General features: G+C 40.6%; 3 protein-coding genes across 4 annotated transcripts; 1 reads left to right on the top strand and 2 right to left on the bottom strand.

Moving 5' to 3' along the window:
* Window positions 1–1,137: 1,137 nt before the first annotated feature.
* On the bottom strand, window positions 1,138–5,081 carry asb12a (ankyrin repeat and SOCS box-containing 12a). The gene is made up of 4 exons (XM_029440970.1): window positions 4,901–5,081; window positions 4,208–4,533; window positions 2,487–3,015; window positions 1,138–2,394 (listed from the first exon to the last, which is right to left on the bottom strand). Exons 2-4 carry the CDS (start codon window positions 4,490–4,492, stop codon window positions 2,249–2,251), a joined length of 960 nt encoding a protein of 319 aa, XP_029296830.1. The 5' UTR covers window positions 4,493–4,533; window positions 4,901–5,081; the 3' UTR covers window positions 1,138–2,248.
* A 1,234-nt stretch (window positions 5,082–6,315) lies between these two features.
* Window positions 6,316–7,758, top strand: LOC115014387 (uncharacterized). Of its 2 annotated transcripts, none has more exons than XR_003832895.1 (3): window positions 6,316–6,903; window positions 7,003–7,155; window positions 7,237–7,758. XR_003832895.1 is itself a non-coding variant. In XM_029441185.1 (3 exons), exons 1-3 carry the CDS (start codon window positions 6,578–6,580, stop codon window positions 7,453–7,455), a joined length of 693 nt encoding a protein of 230 aa, XP_029297045.1. In that variant the 5' UTR covers window positions 6,316–6,577; the 3' UTR covers window positions 7,456–7,758. The 2 variants fall into 2 exon arrangements, 1 of the variants encoding a protein (XP_029297045.1); XM_029441185.1 differs by having other exon boundaries at window positions 6,316–6,898.
* zc4h2 (zinc finger, C4H2 domain containing) lies at window positions 7,717–15,779 on the bottom strand. Its single transcript, XM_029441186.1, has 5 exons — window positions 15,625–15,779; window positions 14,750–14,921; window positions 14,365–14,537; window positions 9,421–9,583; window positions 7,717–8,445 (listed from the first exon to the last, which is right to left on the bottom strand). Exons 1-5 carry the CDS (start codon window positions 15,675–15,677, stop codon window positions 8,332–8,334), a joined length of 675 nt encoding a protein of 224 aa, XP_029297046.1. The 5' UTR covers window positions 15,678–15,779; the 3' UTR covers window positions 7,717–8,331.
* Window positions 15,780–16,133: the final 354 nt, after the last annotated feature.

The following is a 16,133-nucleotide window of genomic DNA, read 5'->3' as shown; positions in this document are numbered from 1 at the left end:
CCAATATTTTGCATGAGACTTTAGACAACTCTTAACAGATTGTTTAGTTTCATTTAACTTCCAATGGGGGTTTTCTTTTCCCACACTGCGGAACAAGTCATTTGTGAACCCATACCATCTCACTTAAAGGAGTTATTTTCTCTGTCCACCTGCTCACGACACACATACAGCTCGTAGCTTCTGTTTTTATTTATTAAGTAGAGGGGATACTTCTTTCCTCGTCAGTCAAAGACTGAACTGTTGATAGGTGAAATAAAAGGCACTAATGCTCTCTTTGCCCTGATATATTGGGTACTATAAACTGTAACTCTAAACGTTCTTTCTTTTGACTCAAACCTGCACTGTCATGGTCCAAACTGCTGTTTTTTTGAATGCCATTAACCGCTGAGACAAAACGGGTATAATTTTTCTATGACAACAGTGAACCAAATAGGAGTTAGCACTGATCATGGGTGTTTGTGTATAGATTCGTAGTCAAGCAGAAGAACTGAATAAATGCGAAACCTCTCGGGATGAGCTAAAAATAAACATAATCCTGAAGACGCACACACACACACACACACACACACACAGAGTACTTCATTGCAATTCATATCATGCTCTTGTTTCTACTTAAGAAATGATTCTTTGAAGTACAATGACTTGACAGTACAAATTAATTCCTCACTTGTATTTATTGAATGCAGTATTAAATAGTACCATTTTGGCCACATTGTTAAAAGGGTGTATATATTGGTTTTATTTCTCTTATATAATTATCATCTGACCTTGTGCTGAGAGCTGAGAGGACAGCCTTCAGGTTTTTTTCTCTTTCTATTTCCGGTCATAAAACCAAGACAGCCAATTTAGCAGACTGTCAATTTGATGCATCAGAGGTCGCTCAGATTTATGTAATTCCTTTTAGTCCATGAGGCGCTAACCGCGTTCAGTTAGCATAGCGACATCTTCAGGAGGAACTCCTCGCAGTTGGTTATGCAGTCCTGTGTTGTTTCAGAATAGTCAGGGTACAACAGTCTTCAATGAGCCATATTATTGATGTGGTGTTCAATGACATCAAGGTTAAGAGAAGACTGACATCCCACTTTCGGAATCTACTCATTGTATATTACCATCTAGTTTGAGGTCTGGATTTTTGCCTATCACAGAGAAATTTACTCACTATCCATATCCTTTGTCACCATATGCAAACATTTGTCATTTTCTTTCTTGCTGGCCTTTGAGTTTTGATTATTTGTTGTAGAAATGAAAAATAATGCCTATTCAATCCAGAAACTGTGAATGGGAGAGTGGAGATGTCAACTGTATGTACATTATATGTTTTGATGTAATCAGAAGCACTGGGAATATGTTGTACTTCGCTGTAAAAATAAATCCATATCTGATATAGCTGTACTTTTGTTGAAAATAAAACCTCTACAGAAACTGTGTGTCGAGGCCTCAATGTGCGAGTGAGAGCATTGTGCTTGGTTTCCTGTCGTGTGTGTGACATCATTTCCTGTTTGTAGGTCCCCATTCCAAACAGCTGACACACTGGATGTATTACAGAAGAAAGATTTAAAGGGCATTTAAACAGAAGATAATAACATTATCAAGATAGTGTTCACAATTCACAAAAGAAACAAACTTCCAACCACAAATTGTAGCCTGCAAATGCTGTTATCAATAAATAATGCGAATTATGCAAACATATTCTCCCCGTTGGCCGTGCTGAAGTGGAGGCTGATTGCTCCGTTTCCTGATGTTTTGAAGTCCACAGATGCGAGGGTGTTTTTCAGGCGAGATCTAAGACATCCTGCTGCGATGCAGGCACTGTGTCTGTGTGTCTGTGTGTCTGTCCAGTTGCGTCTTGATGTCTAAATAACTGAAGTGAGACTGAACGGTATGTGAACAAATGAGAAGCCTCAAAAGCTAACTGCAGTATTACTGTGGTCTCTAGTGGTCACCCGTGGTGTTACACTTCCCAAAGACATGGCAGAGTTTCCAACATGGAGCACTTCAGTGATCAACTTTCTGTGTTTGACTAAGACACTTCAATGAGCTTCGTAAAAATAAACATTTAAACTTAATCTATTTTGTAGCTTCAAAATTGATATATAAATAATAAAAACAAGAATTTACAGCATTGGGACAATACTGTGGCCTCTTCTGTGAGTATGATGTCCTAATCAATTATCCAGTCATGAGTGTACAGCAATGAGGTAAAAAAAACAAAAGTCACTGGTCATATATCGTGATGCAGAGGTGAGCATCATAGGAGTTCAGAGGTGACGTGCTTCAGGTAGCTCTTCAGGATCAGAGGACCGTCCAAACTGTCAACGGCACGCTCCTTATTGGCAAAGGGAAGGTATCTTCGTATTGCTAGCCGAGTCTGCGACATCAAGGTTTTTGGACAAACTGGAACAGAAACAGACAAATAAAGCTGGGTCAACATTTAGACACTTTGAACACACAATGTTTACAGAACGGAGCTACAATCCGTGTCTCACCTCTCTCTTTGAGCAGCAGAATCAGAGCTTCATTCTGCTTTGTGGTCTTGTCAATGATCAGTGTGGGCAGATACACGTCAGCCCCAAAGTCTATGAGAAGCTGGATGTACTCCACCCCGCAGCCATAACGCAGACACACCTCCAGCACCGTCTTTGGCTGCTTTATCCTGGCCATCATCTTCTCATCCGTGCAGTTGTAGTTGGGGTTGGCCCCGTAGAGAAGGAGCAGTTTGAAGCAGTCCAGGTGTCCATAAACCGCACAGATATAAAGGGGCCCTCTGCAGGCTGTGGCATTGGAGGCCCACTCGGGGACTTTGGGCTTGACGTCCACCTCGGCTCTGAAACGCAGCAGCTCCCGGAGCACCTCTACGTCGCCCTCCCGGGCTGCAGTCAGCAGCGGGGAGCAGTTGTTGTACTGGCTGCCATTAGGATCGGCTCCGGCCTTCAGCAGGGCGACCACACAGTCCAGATGTTTCCCGCTGACAGCTGTGAACAGAGGCGTCTGAGCCTTCACGTCCAGGCTGTCGATCTGCATTCAATCACAGCAGTACAACAACATGTTGTAACAGTATGAAACATTCCTGACAAAATGTGAAGAATTCCCTATATGCACATCCAGAAGACACTGAGCAAAATTAGCATTTATTTATTTACCTAATGTTTTTAAAATCCAGTTTTCACTCTTCTTTTAACTCTGTGTCGGTCTCTACCAGCTTCTAAGGTAAATATCTGGCTGTTAAGCAGCTAAATGCTCCACTACATCCCCATAGCACCCATTTTAAATGTTATCAGTTGTTATCACTACCACTCTAATGCTAAAGAAGGGGCACACTGACCCCTCCAGTAGGGAGAAGGTGCATATCCAACATTTTCAAAGGGTCGCATTTTCCTTGAGTTTCACTTTTAGTTACGTTACATTTAGTTGCCAAAACTATATGGTTAGGGTTAACTTAAGTAAGTTTAAAATAAGTAATGTAACGTAAAGTATGTATGTGACATATCTTTGCTTACATAGTCAGTTTAAAATGACTCAACAATGACATTCAGTCTCACACGGAACATTCTCGTAGGTGTAAAAAAATGTCCCATTGGACCGAAAGCCCATTTGTCCAACAGCCCGTTATCAGAGTGTGTATTTTCAGACCAATAGGCTTTCGTAACAATCGGCAGACTCCCCTTCTAACCCATATCTAGCATGGCTGATAACGTCCATTTAATGACATGATATCATCCAAAGCAGGTGCAACTAATCACTAATGTTGTCCATGTGCCATTCGGTAATGGTCAGGTAGTGTATAGTGGGTTTATCTGAGCTTTGTTTTTGCTAACAAAACAGCAGCTTCTGGAAAACAAAAACAAAGAGCTACAAGACGCTAAAAGGTTCCGTAGAACAGAGATGAACTGCAGAGTTGGGTAAGGGTTTTGTGTGTGCTCCTTTAGTATTACACTTAGTCACTTGATCCAGTGTTCATTGAACATCTGATTAGTGCAGCTTTAATGCCCTAAGTGTAAAATGTATTGAACATCTAAAAGACCTACAGGAAGAATCTAGGAACCTTTTTTGGGTGTTTAAATGAAATGTGTGATAGCTGAGTGCAGTATAAAATGTGGGTTATTAAATAGGATACTTATGTCCATTACACCCACCAGCAGGCACAGCCTCCACACCCTCAAAGATTCATCTCACCATCCTCATCTGAAAGCAAAATGCTTTCTCTCACCTCTGCACCGTGCTCCAACAACAGCTCCAAGCACCTCAGGTGTCCCAGAGCAGCTGCAGTGCGCAAGGGAGTTACCGGAATCCCCCACCCGCTTCGAGCATTGATAGACCTCTTGTAAGTCTCTTGAGACAGAAGCTCAGAGAGAAGAGTCACGTCGTCGCTGCTCACGGCATTGTTCAGGGCCTGACACTGCTCATTGTTCTCATCCTCCTCCTTAGGCTGTAGCAAGGAGAAGATCTTCGAAATGTCCATCAAACTCATGTTGACAGTTTGGCCCAAAACCATAATGTAACCTCCGAGGCCGGTGCAAGTCAAAGCTCTTCCATCTGCAGTGACGGAAATGTTCCAGAAAGATGATAAAAGGTCTATAAACATACAACGCTTTTGACTTTTTGGGTTATTTTTGTTAGGCATGGTTTTTTTTGTCAACATATAACAAATTTCTACATAAAACTAAAATAATGACGCTTCTTTCCATGACCACACAGTACTACCATAAGACAATGCATTTTGTTTACATAGCACAGTTACTTTATTTAAGTTAAAGCCCAGTAATACAACCTAAATCAGAGTGCATTTAAGACAAAAAAAGAAGAATGATTTTCCCCTAAAGGTCCACAGATTTTGTTCAGTAGAAACAAAGTTACATGGTTTATGTCAACAGCATCAAACTAGCTGCAACAAGACACTTACCTCAACTAGTTTCTTGCTGATGTTTTTTCCAACGACATATGAAGAGAAGTTAAAGACTTTCAAAACTCCATAATAAGTCACATGGAAGAAAGAAGGAAAGAAAGGTCCTCTGAGAAGTGTGTGATGCTTCCACAGGAGCTGTGAAAAGTGCAGTATGGTGTGTGTGTGTGTGTGTGTGTGTGTGTGTGTGTGTGTGTGTGTGTGTGTGTGTGTGTGTGTGTGTGTGTGTGTGTGTGTGTTAACTGACAGAGGCGACCACAGCTCCTTTCTGGGGGGTGGGGGGGCTAATTTTAGGCCACAGATGGGCCTGGCTAAACTTCCATTCTTGGAGAGTCCTGGCTCAGGTTTATAATTAGAAACAAGAGTGACACTCAGTCTGTGATTGGCAAGGGTGCCCTGAATACGGAGCAGGGAGAAACATAATTCTTCACATGTATTTAAGACACAACAGTCCAAAACTGCCCTCTGATTCTATCTCTGGTAAATCTGGTAAATGATGAAACCAAATAATCAATGAGACAGGCCGTTAGTTTGCGTGTATGTGCCCTGCTATCACCCTGATTCACACAAAGGCAGCCATTTTCAGTAAGAGTCCGCTATGTGACTGTCAGAAGCTTTAGGGGGGCAGCCAGTCAGCTGTTGCTCTGCCAAACCACCTCCATGTCTTCATACTGTCCCATATTTAGAAGGGAGGCTGTGACACACCACATTCTTTCAGCAGATAGCACAGGAGTTCAGATTCCTGGCACTGTAGAAATACATAAGGACACTTTTTTATTTGACTCGTTATTTGAACAATTAAATGTGGATGACTTGCTTTTAATTCCTGAGCCAAACAATTATCATTAGCCATTCAAATACAATGAGAATATTATTTATTAATCATTTATTATGTTGTGTTTTTTAAATGCGCACTTATAACAATTATTAGAATGTCTCAAATTGAAACGGCATCCCTTATATTTTCTAAAATAAGAATGTTTGAGCGCAACTCTGTAAATGTATCACCTCAGGTTCGAGCCAAAAGCACTGATGTTGCATTATCCAACATATTATAATGTGTCAAAAAGGTGACTGCATTAATGTAAAAAGGAAGAAAGAACAGACTCGATGACTATTAACATAGTTTTATTTGAACCTTTAATCTTTCTGTTGTTACCCTCTCCTTTGAGGTAAAAACAAAACAAAATCAGGACAGCCTATTTTCATACTGCTCACGTTTAAATATTGCACTTTTGTATTATCTTTGTACCGAACATTGTATATGATATTAAACATTGTTTGCATTTGTGATCCTCTGGTAAACATGGGATTAATAATAAATACTTGAATGTCAACGTGCGCCTGTTGACCACCAGATGGCGCTCGTAGTTCACTGATGACAGGAAGTGCAGCTGTAGTAAACAACACTCAAAGAAGAGGGCGTAAACGATTTTGGTATAATAAAAAACGGAAGGCTCTTGGACTTTGTATCGAGATTAAAGTTGGTTAATATTATACTACCAAAGGTCTAGTATTGGTTAACTATTGGCTTCGAAACTGGGATTAATTACCCCCCTATAAAACCTTTAATTTACAGGTTGCGTCGCAGACTAAACGTTAGCATTAGTTATGTGGAGAAACTGAAACTACAATTTAGGATAAAAAATAAAGCTGTTCCCGCGTGCTGTGTACACAATGGAGGAGGAAGGGGAAGCGCTCTGCAGAAGAATGATTTGTCGTGTGCGAAACAAACAGCAGCAGCCCTGCTTCTCTGAGGAGGAGAGGAGGAGACACAAAGGAGCCAGAAGAGGGGAGAAGACCGCCTGTGAGAGACAAGTTGTATCCGGGCACGAGTCTAGAGATCACAGAGAACGTAACCTCCCAGACTGTACAACACGACAGGGAGACCAAACCTCCCCCAATTATCTCATGTGTCAAGGTCCCGAAATCCAGACTGTCCCCCCTCAACTCATCTCAATGTTAAGGCTCAAAACTTTCAAGGAGGACATGAGACGGGTCAGGTGACTCTTCTTTTGTGTGACTTATTTTTGCCATGGGGAGTTTGTTATCGCGATAATAAAAAACCGCCTAACTTTTGAAGTGTTTATCTTGTGTGACAGGCTGCAGAGGTGGAGCTCCATGATCCCGCTGTCTGCAATGTGTGTGAGCAGGAACAGGCTTCTCTGGCCTTGAAAAGTTTTATCTGGAGGAAGAAGACACAACTGCAGTTCCAAACACTGAAGGGCAGACTAAACACACACTTGAGCTATGGCGTAAGTGACAAACTCAAACTGTGTCAGTTTGACAATCCATATTAATTATTCACAGCATTAAAACTATTATTAATGTTACAGGAGTGTGCGAAATCTCCCAAAGCCCTTCAATGCCCCTCTCTGGATTTTGGGAGGAACTACTTGGTGGAGATGTGCGGGTCACAGCAACCTGGGGTTGCCTTAGCAACGGCTAAGGAACGCGGAGTTGCCCTGGCAACAGATGAAATGAGGGGTTACCCTGACAAAAACGCTGCAGAAAGTCATTTAGCGAGACCTGGCTGTGCTTTTTCAGACAGATAGCTGCAGACATGATGGGCACAGTGTTAATACAATGAAAGGGACAATGTTGTGGTGGAGTCAAACATATTCCTATCTCTTTATTATGACACACAGAATAAACCCACACATTTTCCCAATAAACACTAATCCATATGCTGATGGTGGCATCCTTGGCAACCCTGTTCAGCTACAGCTGTGTTTATGTTCACACCGTTTAATACCAGAAACAAATGTCTAGCCTTTGTTTTGAGTGTAAAAAAAAAAAAGGACATGCTAACAAGGTTAGTACAAAACAGCCATTTATTTTCTTATCATAGTATTAAAGTTAAACACACAAACACTATTCAGAGCAAATGAGTCTGGCCTTTTTTTTCTCCCGTTGGTGGTCACTTGAACACTGTAAACATTAAAACAGCATTGTGTTTTATCTAACTTCAATTAAATCCGATATTTATATTGGCATAAAGAATACACGACAAGACAGCCATGGAGGCACGCATGCATTGCAAAAACAAATTAGAAAGTACAGTACAAGACACATCTAAGGCAAGAAACAAAAGTATTTGGGCATTTTATCAAGTTTCTTTTTGCATTATTGCAGTTACATGGTTAGGGGCTAGTAAACCTACTCAAGAAGTCATACAATTACATATAAACACATCCAAAGCACTGATCAAAACAAACAACAGAATGACATTACCAGATCCCTCCATCAATTAAAGTAGACAGTTTATGAAAAAGGTACTAAGACGACTTGTTAAAGTGGGGACTGTTTGTGGATATTGTCCTGAAGCACAGATCTGTTATTTCAGTCATACATTGTGATGTACATGGCTGATCTTAAATCAGTGTATCGGACCAGGTCCCTTTAAACTGAAGCTGAAGGTCGTGTACGATCTACTCATCAGGCTTCCTCTTGGGCTTCTTTGGGTTGCGGGAGCGGCTCTTGGCCTTGCACAATGGACAGATGGGAGCATTACGATGAATCTGTTGGTGGCAGGACAGACAAGCCTGGGGAGAGGGGGAGACATTTAGAGCAATCACCTCTTATTATGTCCTTGCTGTGTTGTAGAGATAAGCAATTTAACCCAACCCTACTGCCACATGGTTTCTGGGTGTCTGACTGAAGCTGCCTTCAGATGATGAGAAATGAGCTCTTCGCTCACAGAGCATAGTGCAGACACTAGCAGAGGCAAAGTGCAGCGCAGATATACGCCATCAAAAAGCTAGCTTTAGCATTAAATTTAGCTACGCTCGTAAACTATGACTGTGTTTGAAATTGCATACTAACGTACTGTACATTCTAAGTATGATGTCAAATAAAGTTTGTAGTGCTTTCACACGGCGTAATATGTTGATTGTGTGTGCGCTAGGGATGCTCGGATGTTTACTACATTAGCAAGAAAGAACGCGGCGTGAGCTAACTGCACCAATTCAACTGCCCCACAATGCATTGCATCTGGGTGCCTTGAGACATACATGTCACTTTATAAATGTTAATATGTTTGTATGTGAGAAAGTAACCAATATAATTTCCCAATATGTGTTGGAAATATCTGTTTGGAAATGTCTTGCGATGTTTTTGGAGATGTGACATAGCCGTGGACGGAGTGCCTTAAGACCGGCCCGGCCCGTCAGTCATGTGATACGTCTTGCTTGATTACTTCAGTGTAAACAATCTGTTGGTAATGGCATACTTAATCCTCCATTTATTAGGCAGTATCCAGTACATACCGATTGAGTATGCAGTATGTAGTAAACAATTTAGACCACATTGTGCCGTGCAATACTTTTCCTGGCGAGATCGTGGTATGTTTTAAATGTTGGGTTATAGAGTTCGGGGAACTCTGAAACTACAAAGTGCAGCCCAATTAACTAAGTTAGGCTTTATTTGAAAATGGCTGCTGTGTTATTAGGTATTAAAAGGTTGAAAAGGTTTTTTTTCTTCACACAATTGCAGCTACATAAGGTCATTAGGAGCAATACCTTCATAGGTGGGGGTTGCTGTCTGAAGGTGGCCGTCTGGCGTGCATCTTGCTTCCTGGAAACCTGAAGCTGCTGAGCGGCTGCTGCAGCAGCGGCGAGAGATTCTGGGATGGCGGGCTCATGCGGCTCCTTCTGCCACTCTGCTTTCTGCTTCTCAAAGTAACTGTTCAAAGCAAAGAAAGAGAGAAACCTGGCTGGCTGTGACTCTTATTTAGAGCCTATGAATCATATCACAGTTGAGATTATCCCATGTACGCTGTGTATTAAGAGATGTGGAGTGGCAAAACCAAATAGAAAAGGAAACTGGGAGAACATTATAGTCAATCTCGCACATCCTCTTTATATGTACAACTCTAAAGCGAAAGTACAGTCATTGTGAGAATGTTTGTCTGCTTGCATGTGTGTGTCCTGTGAGTGCAGAAGGCTGGGAAAGAAATTTGGCCTTGGACTTCATGCCTGACTGGCCCATTTTCAAAAATAAAAAGAGTGATATCCCATTTCCCCAATATTCAGTGTCTGCCAGTTCCTAGACCCGATCGGATAATACAGCTGCACAGAGCCCACTTTAAGTACATTAAAGTTATTCAAATCAATCCAATGTATATGTTTGACAATGTAATAGCTTTCCCTGCATCTAAGCTGTTCCTTAATGATTCTTTCATTTACAAAGTATTAAATATAAAATAGCAAATCCTCCCTTTTTGAAATGTTCCTCTCCTTTTAAAAGTGTCTCCAGTGTTTGTTGCTTCAGTGCAGCCTTTGCCTGAGATACCTGAATGAAATGTATTATTGTGTGTGTGTTCATTTTTGTCACATATACATCGTCTGTATATCTCAGGAGGTAGAGTGGTCGTCCACCAGTCAACAAGTTCAAAGTGTCCTTGAGCAAAATACTGAACCCCAAATGGCTCCCGATGGCCAACGATGAGCGAGTGCGTGCGAATGTTTACCACTCATGATGAGCATGTGGCACCTTCTGTGAATGTGTCAAGCGCTTTGAGTGGTCGCAAAGATTAGAAAAGTGCTATATAAATGCAGTCCATTTACCATTACATCAATTGGCATTTCACCTGCGGTGAAACACTATGCACCGTGAATACAGTAAAACACAAGAGACTTTCAAACTGAGCTGAAATTAAACAAGTGCACGTAAATGAAGTAAATAAATAAACAGCAGTGTTTCCCCGACCATTGTCGCCACAACAGAACGCCGCGCCCCTCCCCTGACATTCTTTTTGTTTGTTGTTTTGTGCGAACACACCTACAGTCAGACAGAGCGGAGGAAAGGAGAGAACTAAGAAAAACCTGCGACACAAACCCAGCTCCCACGGACAGCCCTCATCCAGCCCAGGCAGCAACCCCCCCCCGCCCAAAGCAGTAAACCTAGGGGAAACAGTATCATACTGTGTCTTTTATAGTGTATGTGATGTTTTACACAGGCTAGCTGGCTCAGCTGAAAGCTTTAAAAATAAAAACACGTGTGTGTAAAACAAAGGAGCAAATCAGGATCAATAGCTCAATATAGCCGATACCGATCAGTTAGAAGATGTTACCCATCTTTGAGATCGGATCGGGGCATCCGGACTTTTCTGGAACCGACAGTGTGCAAGTGATAGTTTTGACATTATCATCCCTTTCTTTATGTTCATTCTACGTCTGTTGTCCCTTATGATAAAGCACTTTGTGCTGCATTTCTTGTATGAAAGGTCCTATACAAACAAAGTTTATCATTATCATGATAAATCTCTCTCTGCAATGAGTTCTGTCAGAACACAGAAGAACAAAAACGATAAGATAGAACGTTCTAAGAAACTCATAAAGTCGGGGGGGAAACGAGGAGCCCACCACAGAGAAGGAAAAGAGAGACGACTACCACCTGGCTGCATGAACTCATCATCTGAGCGTTCACACAGAATACAGCCAAACTGAAAGGCCAGCCTGCCAACAATGCTGTCAGCGTGAGCAGCAGTCGTCCAGCACACTAACACTTCCCTACAACTTACGCTCCACATTTGTGTAGAACTTTTCAATTTACAGTGAATAAAACATTCTTACAAAACCACGGGAAGAAATTACAAATGATTTTGAAATGTGCTACAGTATGTACTGACAGCTGTACTAGTGAATAGGGGACGAAATCAACAACTGGCAGAATCATTGCAAGAAAACAGGGTCTGTATTTTGGTTTGTACAATAAGAAGAATCTTAAATAAAAAGTAAATTTCTACAACTGTCCTACACTTGAAAACACGAATATGATCTATGGTCCCATTGAGTAACCAGATTCATGAATAGACTAGCTACCATCATCTCAGATTTGCTCCATAATAAACTGTCCAATCCTAATGTCATCCACTGTTGATGGATGTCAGACTGCAGTTCTGTCAGTCCCCCATGATGTGCCTGCATTGTTGTGGATAACAGGGACATTCAGGAGCTTCAAAATGGATTTATTGCCAACTACTTTCCAAGGACACAGAATACATAAGGAGGGGAAATTTAGTTGGACTTAAAAAGGCTAAAAGTACTGCTAATCAGATACTTCTCTTTGAGCCTTAACTTATTCAAATGTCCTCCATATTACCACCAAGACAGGGTAAAGATTGAAAGCTAGAGACTCGAACTACTTGTGAGCAGAAATATAAAGTGTATTTCGAGTAAGAACATTAGGAGTTGTTAAAGTCAGCCTCTAATAGCCATGAGTGTACATGTCGATTAAATGTGCTCTTGAGACATCTGTTGACACCCAAATAAGTATCAACAGATGACATTTGAAAAACAAACAATTTCACACTAATTTGAGATAATCCAAAAGTCTCGCTGGCCATTAAATCCTGCGGATTCTTCAGACCACTGCTGACCAAAAGATCATCTCCCACTCAAAAAACATTTCCTTGAAGGCAACGAACAAATGTATTTTCCTCCACCTGGCAGTTTCCATTAACCAAGCTGCATTTCTCATCATAAGATAAAAACATGTGACACCAGGGTGACGAAAGGGCAGGGAACTGCTATTTGTCCTTGACATCTGAAATCTAATCTTCACATCTAAACTTCTGTACAACTGGCTGTCAACACATACCAGCCAAAAGAATACCTCACTGCCAATAACCGTACCTTACCACCCAATAGCTATCAGTAAAACTATTAACAAACATTTAAAATCCATTTTGCGATTACTTGCGATTACACAATGTTGCACTACTTTGGTCAAACTGCAGTTTCACCTGAAGGCAGAAATCTGCTGAATGCTCTGCTGTTGAACTAATACAGGCTGGAAAATACCGTACTCTTGATTCAGCTCATCTGTTTACACTTGCATTTTTTATAGGAAATAGGAGTCAAAATTCATCAATATCTACTTTCATAAAAATAATATTATAATAAAATAATAATTGCTTAAAGCAAGATTGTTGGAGAGTTAAACAAATGATTGATTTGGTGCACTAACTATATGAAGACGTTATTAAATCCTTGAATTAGAAAATGCATGCAAAAGCAAACTATTTTTATGAACTTATCTCTACTAATACTCTGATCCAGCTCTGGTGTCGTTGACTTTTAAGGTATTGACAGCCAAACATTGCTAACATTTTTAGATAAAGTTTATGACATCTCATCTAGAATTTCGTGTCCTACTTCTTTTTAAAACAGACAGTCTCTGTCCTTCTCGTAATGAGTTATATTAGGTTTATCTTGCTGTGTGAACTGAATTATCTCATATGTGAGGCTGTTTTCTAGCCCTGTGGACATCACAACAACCAGAATTCCCCTCGGATGTTTTAAATGATGTACCAACCAGATTGGACTCTGTCCTCTGGTTGTGTCTGAATATTTCAAGGCTGCTTGTGTGCAACCCTAAAACCCCCTAAAAAACCCAGAGAATTACCACTTTGCGGTTGTATGTTTCTACCAAACAGTCAAGTTGCAATTAACATCCGTGTCTGTCCAAAAGGTCATCACTTCATAATATTATTTATTTTGTATTTTTTATTATTATTAGACATTTCTGTGAATTAATAGCATATCAACAGGTTTTGTGAGGTCACATTGGCCTTGACCTTTGACCTCCAACTTCTAAGTTGACGATTGTGCCAAACTTTAAGAAATTCCGTCCAGACGTTCTTGAGATATCGCGTTCTCCAGAATAGCACGGACGGAGGGAAAACACGAAAACATAATGTCATCCAGGCATAAAAAAATATCTGCATGATTTCATATACATGTAGCGCCACCATTTATAGCTATGGTGAAAAGCTGAAAGCTGTCATCAGGGTTGTAAATTACATCTAGTTGAGTACATTAGACCAAAACAACCTTATTAATAGAATGAAGCAACGGGTTCCTATTTACAGGACTGCACTGGAGTGGTTCTCTTTGTCGTTCATTACATGTGGTGTACTACAAGGCTCAATTATAGGACCATTTTCTTTTGTATACTTTACATGTATATGTAATTATGTGACCTATAAATAAATAAATACAAGTAACCAATATTTCACTATGTCCCTGCAAGCCTGGGACGTAGGCTTTAGGCTTTGCATAGTATACAATATCAACTTGTAGATACTTGTTTTTCAATGCTTTTACATGGCATCACATTCTGTTTTGTGTTGTGCCCACTGAAAACTCTATGTTGCTGCAATCACTCTATGAGACATGCTGCTTAAATATACCTGTAAAACCATATCAATGTTGAAAAAGTTATCTTTCATATGTTGACAAACGTATTTTCGGATTGTTTTCTGATACACAGCATGTGTCAATAATTGACAGTAAAACCACTATGTCGAGGAGAACATTTTATGAGACCTAAAGATGATATAAAACATGGTTATAAACGCACTGTAAACTGTATTAAGCGACACCTGTTCAAAAGAATTTCAGTGTACATCCTTGCATGCATTTATGTGCGTGTGTGTCTGTTTGTATGTGTATACTGACTCCAGGGAGAGCTTCTCCTCTTCTTCGTTCAGGTTCGGGAGTCTGTGTAGACCTAAAGTCATCCTGAGGGCATCAACATGCTCCTTCAGAGGTTTGTACTCATCATGCAGGCGCCGAGTTGTTTCTAGCAGCTTATTCAGGTCATTCTCCGACTGCTTGATGGTGCTTTCCATCTGAGAGGACAGGGTTGGGTATTTCAGAAATACACATGTATATGCTGTATATAAACGATTCATGGTGGTACGTAGTAATAACATATTTAATACTTAAAATAATATGTGTTGCTGGTCCAACATTACTATTCTAAATGCTGTTGCTAAATTATGCTCATCTGAAAGCTGAACTGACATTTAGGCAGCACTTCCTCTCTGAATATAGAACTCACCACATTGATATCTGCATGGATAAGTCGCAGCTCTTCCACATGTGCCATTTTCTCTTGTAAAAGCAGATCCATCTCTTGTTTGTACTCTTTCAGGTGCTTCTCCTCAGACTCCAGAGCATCAAACTCAACCTTAAGACGAGACTTGATCTTCTGCATCTGGACAGTCTTGTTCCTGCAGACAGTGACACACACAAAAGAACCCAGCTGTCAGGTTATTTCCCTCAATGATTTTTCTCTACAAAAACAGAAAGATCTAAAACATGACATGTGTTTTTCCATCTGTCATTAAGTGATTTGAATGTGTGTACAATAATATAACTTCACAGACTTTCTGCATTGGTGTTAAGCAGAATCATTCCGGAAAATTATTGTATTAAGTGCATGAGTTAATGTAACGTATGATGCACATCTGTTACGCAGTTACTAAGCGTGACTGCACAGAACCAATCAGTGCAAACAAACAAACCAGTGTTTAGTCAGATTATGACAGACCAATATGCTTGCTAGCTAACTAGCTAGCTTGTCCACAGAGATAATTAGCACCGCGCATCTGGCATTTTGTTGGTACACATCTGGAATATTGATACATGTGTGATCCGAATATGTACCTTAACGTACAGCTTCTTTCTATCTATGTTTTATTCATCTTGTGATGGTGATTGCTTCCCAACCCTGTCGGGAACAAGCTAAAGCTAGAATAGCAAAAACCTATAAAAGACAGTGTTCTCAGCAGACAGGCTAATATTAGCTAGCTCAGTAACAAAAGCGGAGCCAAGGGGCTTATTCTTGGCCGGCTAACTTTAGCTAAAATAACGTTTCTCAATACGTGTCAAACACCTGGCAACAATTCATTTTATTCCGCAACCAAGTCTTACCGTATTTCCAAGATATTTTCTAACTTGCACATTATTTCTTGTTCGTCCGCCATGGTTTTGCAGTCCCTTGTCGTTCAGCTGGCCAGCTCAGATACCCGTAAGGCCACGGTGGTCTCCTTGTTGATAAAAACACAATAGCCGGTGTGAGCGCGCACACGAGCACGCGCCCGCAATGTGAACCCGTAGCTACGTGTAAAGAGTGGCATCACGAGCTCTCTGCCACACACACTTACAGCGTGTGATTACATTGAAATACTGAGTATTTATTTCCCCTAAACCATCTTTTATGGACTTGACTTCACATACACATTAAATGTAACATTAAAGAAGCTAACGATACTCGTTGCAGACTAAAAACTGAAATGTGGCCATATCAAGGGACAATATTGAGTAATTCCTTTATCTATCAGACAGTTAGCCTAAAGTAATTTAATATTGTAGTACAGTACCGCCATGTTACCACAAGCACTGTTCTGTTGAGCAGGAAGTAACAGCCCTACAAACCAAGT

This window comes from Cottoperca gobio, chromosome 10 (assembly GCF_900634415.1).
Source record: "Cottoperca gobio chromosome 10, fCotGob3.1, whole genome shotgun sequence".
NCBI classification, from domain to species: Eukaryota; Metazoa; Chordata; class Actinopteri; order Perciformes; family Bovichtidae; genus Cottoperca; species Cottoperca gobio.
Note: the sequence above shows the minus strand (reverse complement) of the source record. Positions and strands in the feature narration are given on the sequence as shown.

Bases quoted from the DNA above. Each gene is read 5' to 3' on its own strand.
- zc4h2 (XM_029441186.1), bottom strand. From the start codon at position 15,677: ATGGCGGACGAACAAGAAATAATGTGCAAGTTAGAAAATATCTTGGAA. The intron at 14,922-15,624 runs GTAAGACTTGGT...CACTGTCTGCAG, and splicing joins GAAAATATCTTGGAAATACG to GAACAAGACTGTCCAGATGC. The intron at 8,446-9,420 runs GTATTGCTCCTA...CCCTCTCCCCAG, and splicing joins AGCAACCCCCACCTATGAAG to GCTTGTCTGTCCTGCCACCA.
- asb12a (XM_029440970.1), bottom strand. From the start codon at position 4,492: ATGGTTTTGGGCCAAACTGTCAACATGAGTTTGATGGACATTTCGAAG. The intron at 3,016-4,207 runs GTGAGAGAAAGC...GATTGAATGCAG, and splicing joins TGTTGGAGCACGGTGCAGAG to ATCGACAGCCTGGACGTGAA. The intron at 2,395-2,486 runs GTGAGACACGGA...TTTCTGTTCCAG, and splicing joins TCTGCTGCTCAAAGAGAGAG to TTTGTCCAAAAACCTTGATG.
- LOC115014387 (XM_029441185.1), top strand. From the start codon at position 6,578: ATGGAGGAGGAAGGGGAAGCGCTCTGCAGAAGAATGATTTGTCGTGTG. The intron at 6,899-7,002 runs GTCAGGTGACTC...CTTGTGTGACAG, and splicing joins TCAAGGAGGACATGAGACGG to GCTGCAGAGGTGGAGCTCCA. The intron at 7,156-7,236 runs GTAAGTGACAAA...TTAATGTTACAG, and splicing joins ACACACACTTGAGCTATGGC to GAGTGTGCGAAATCTCCCAA.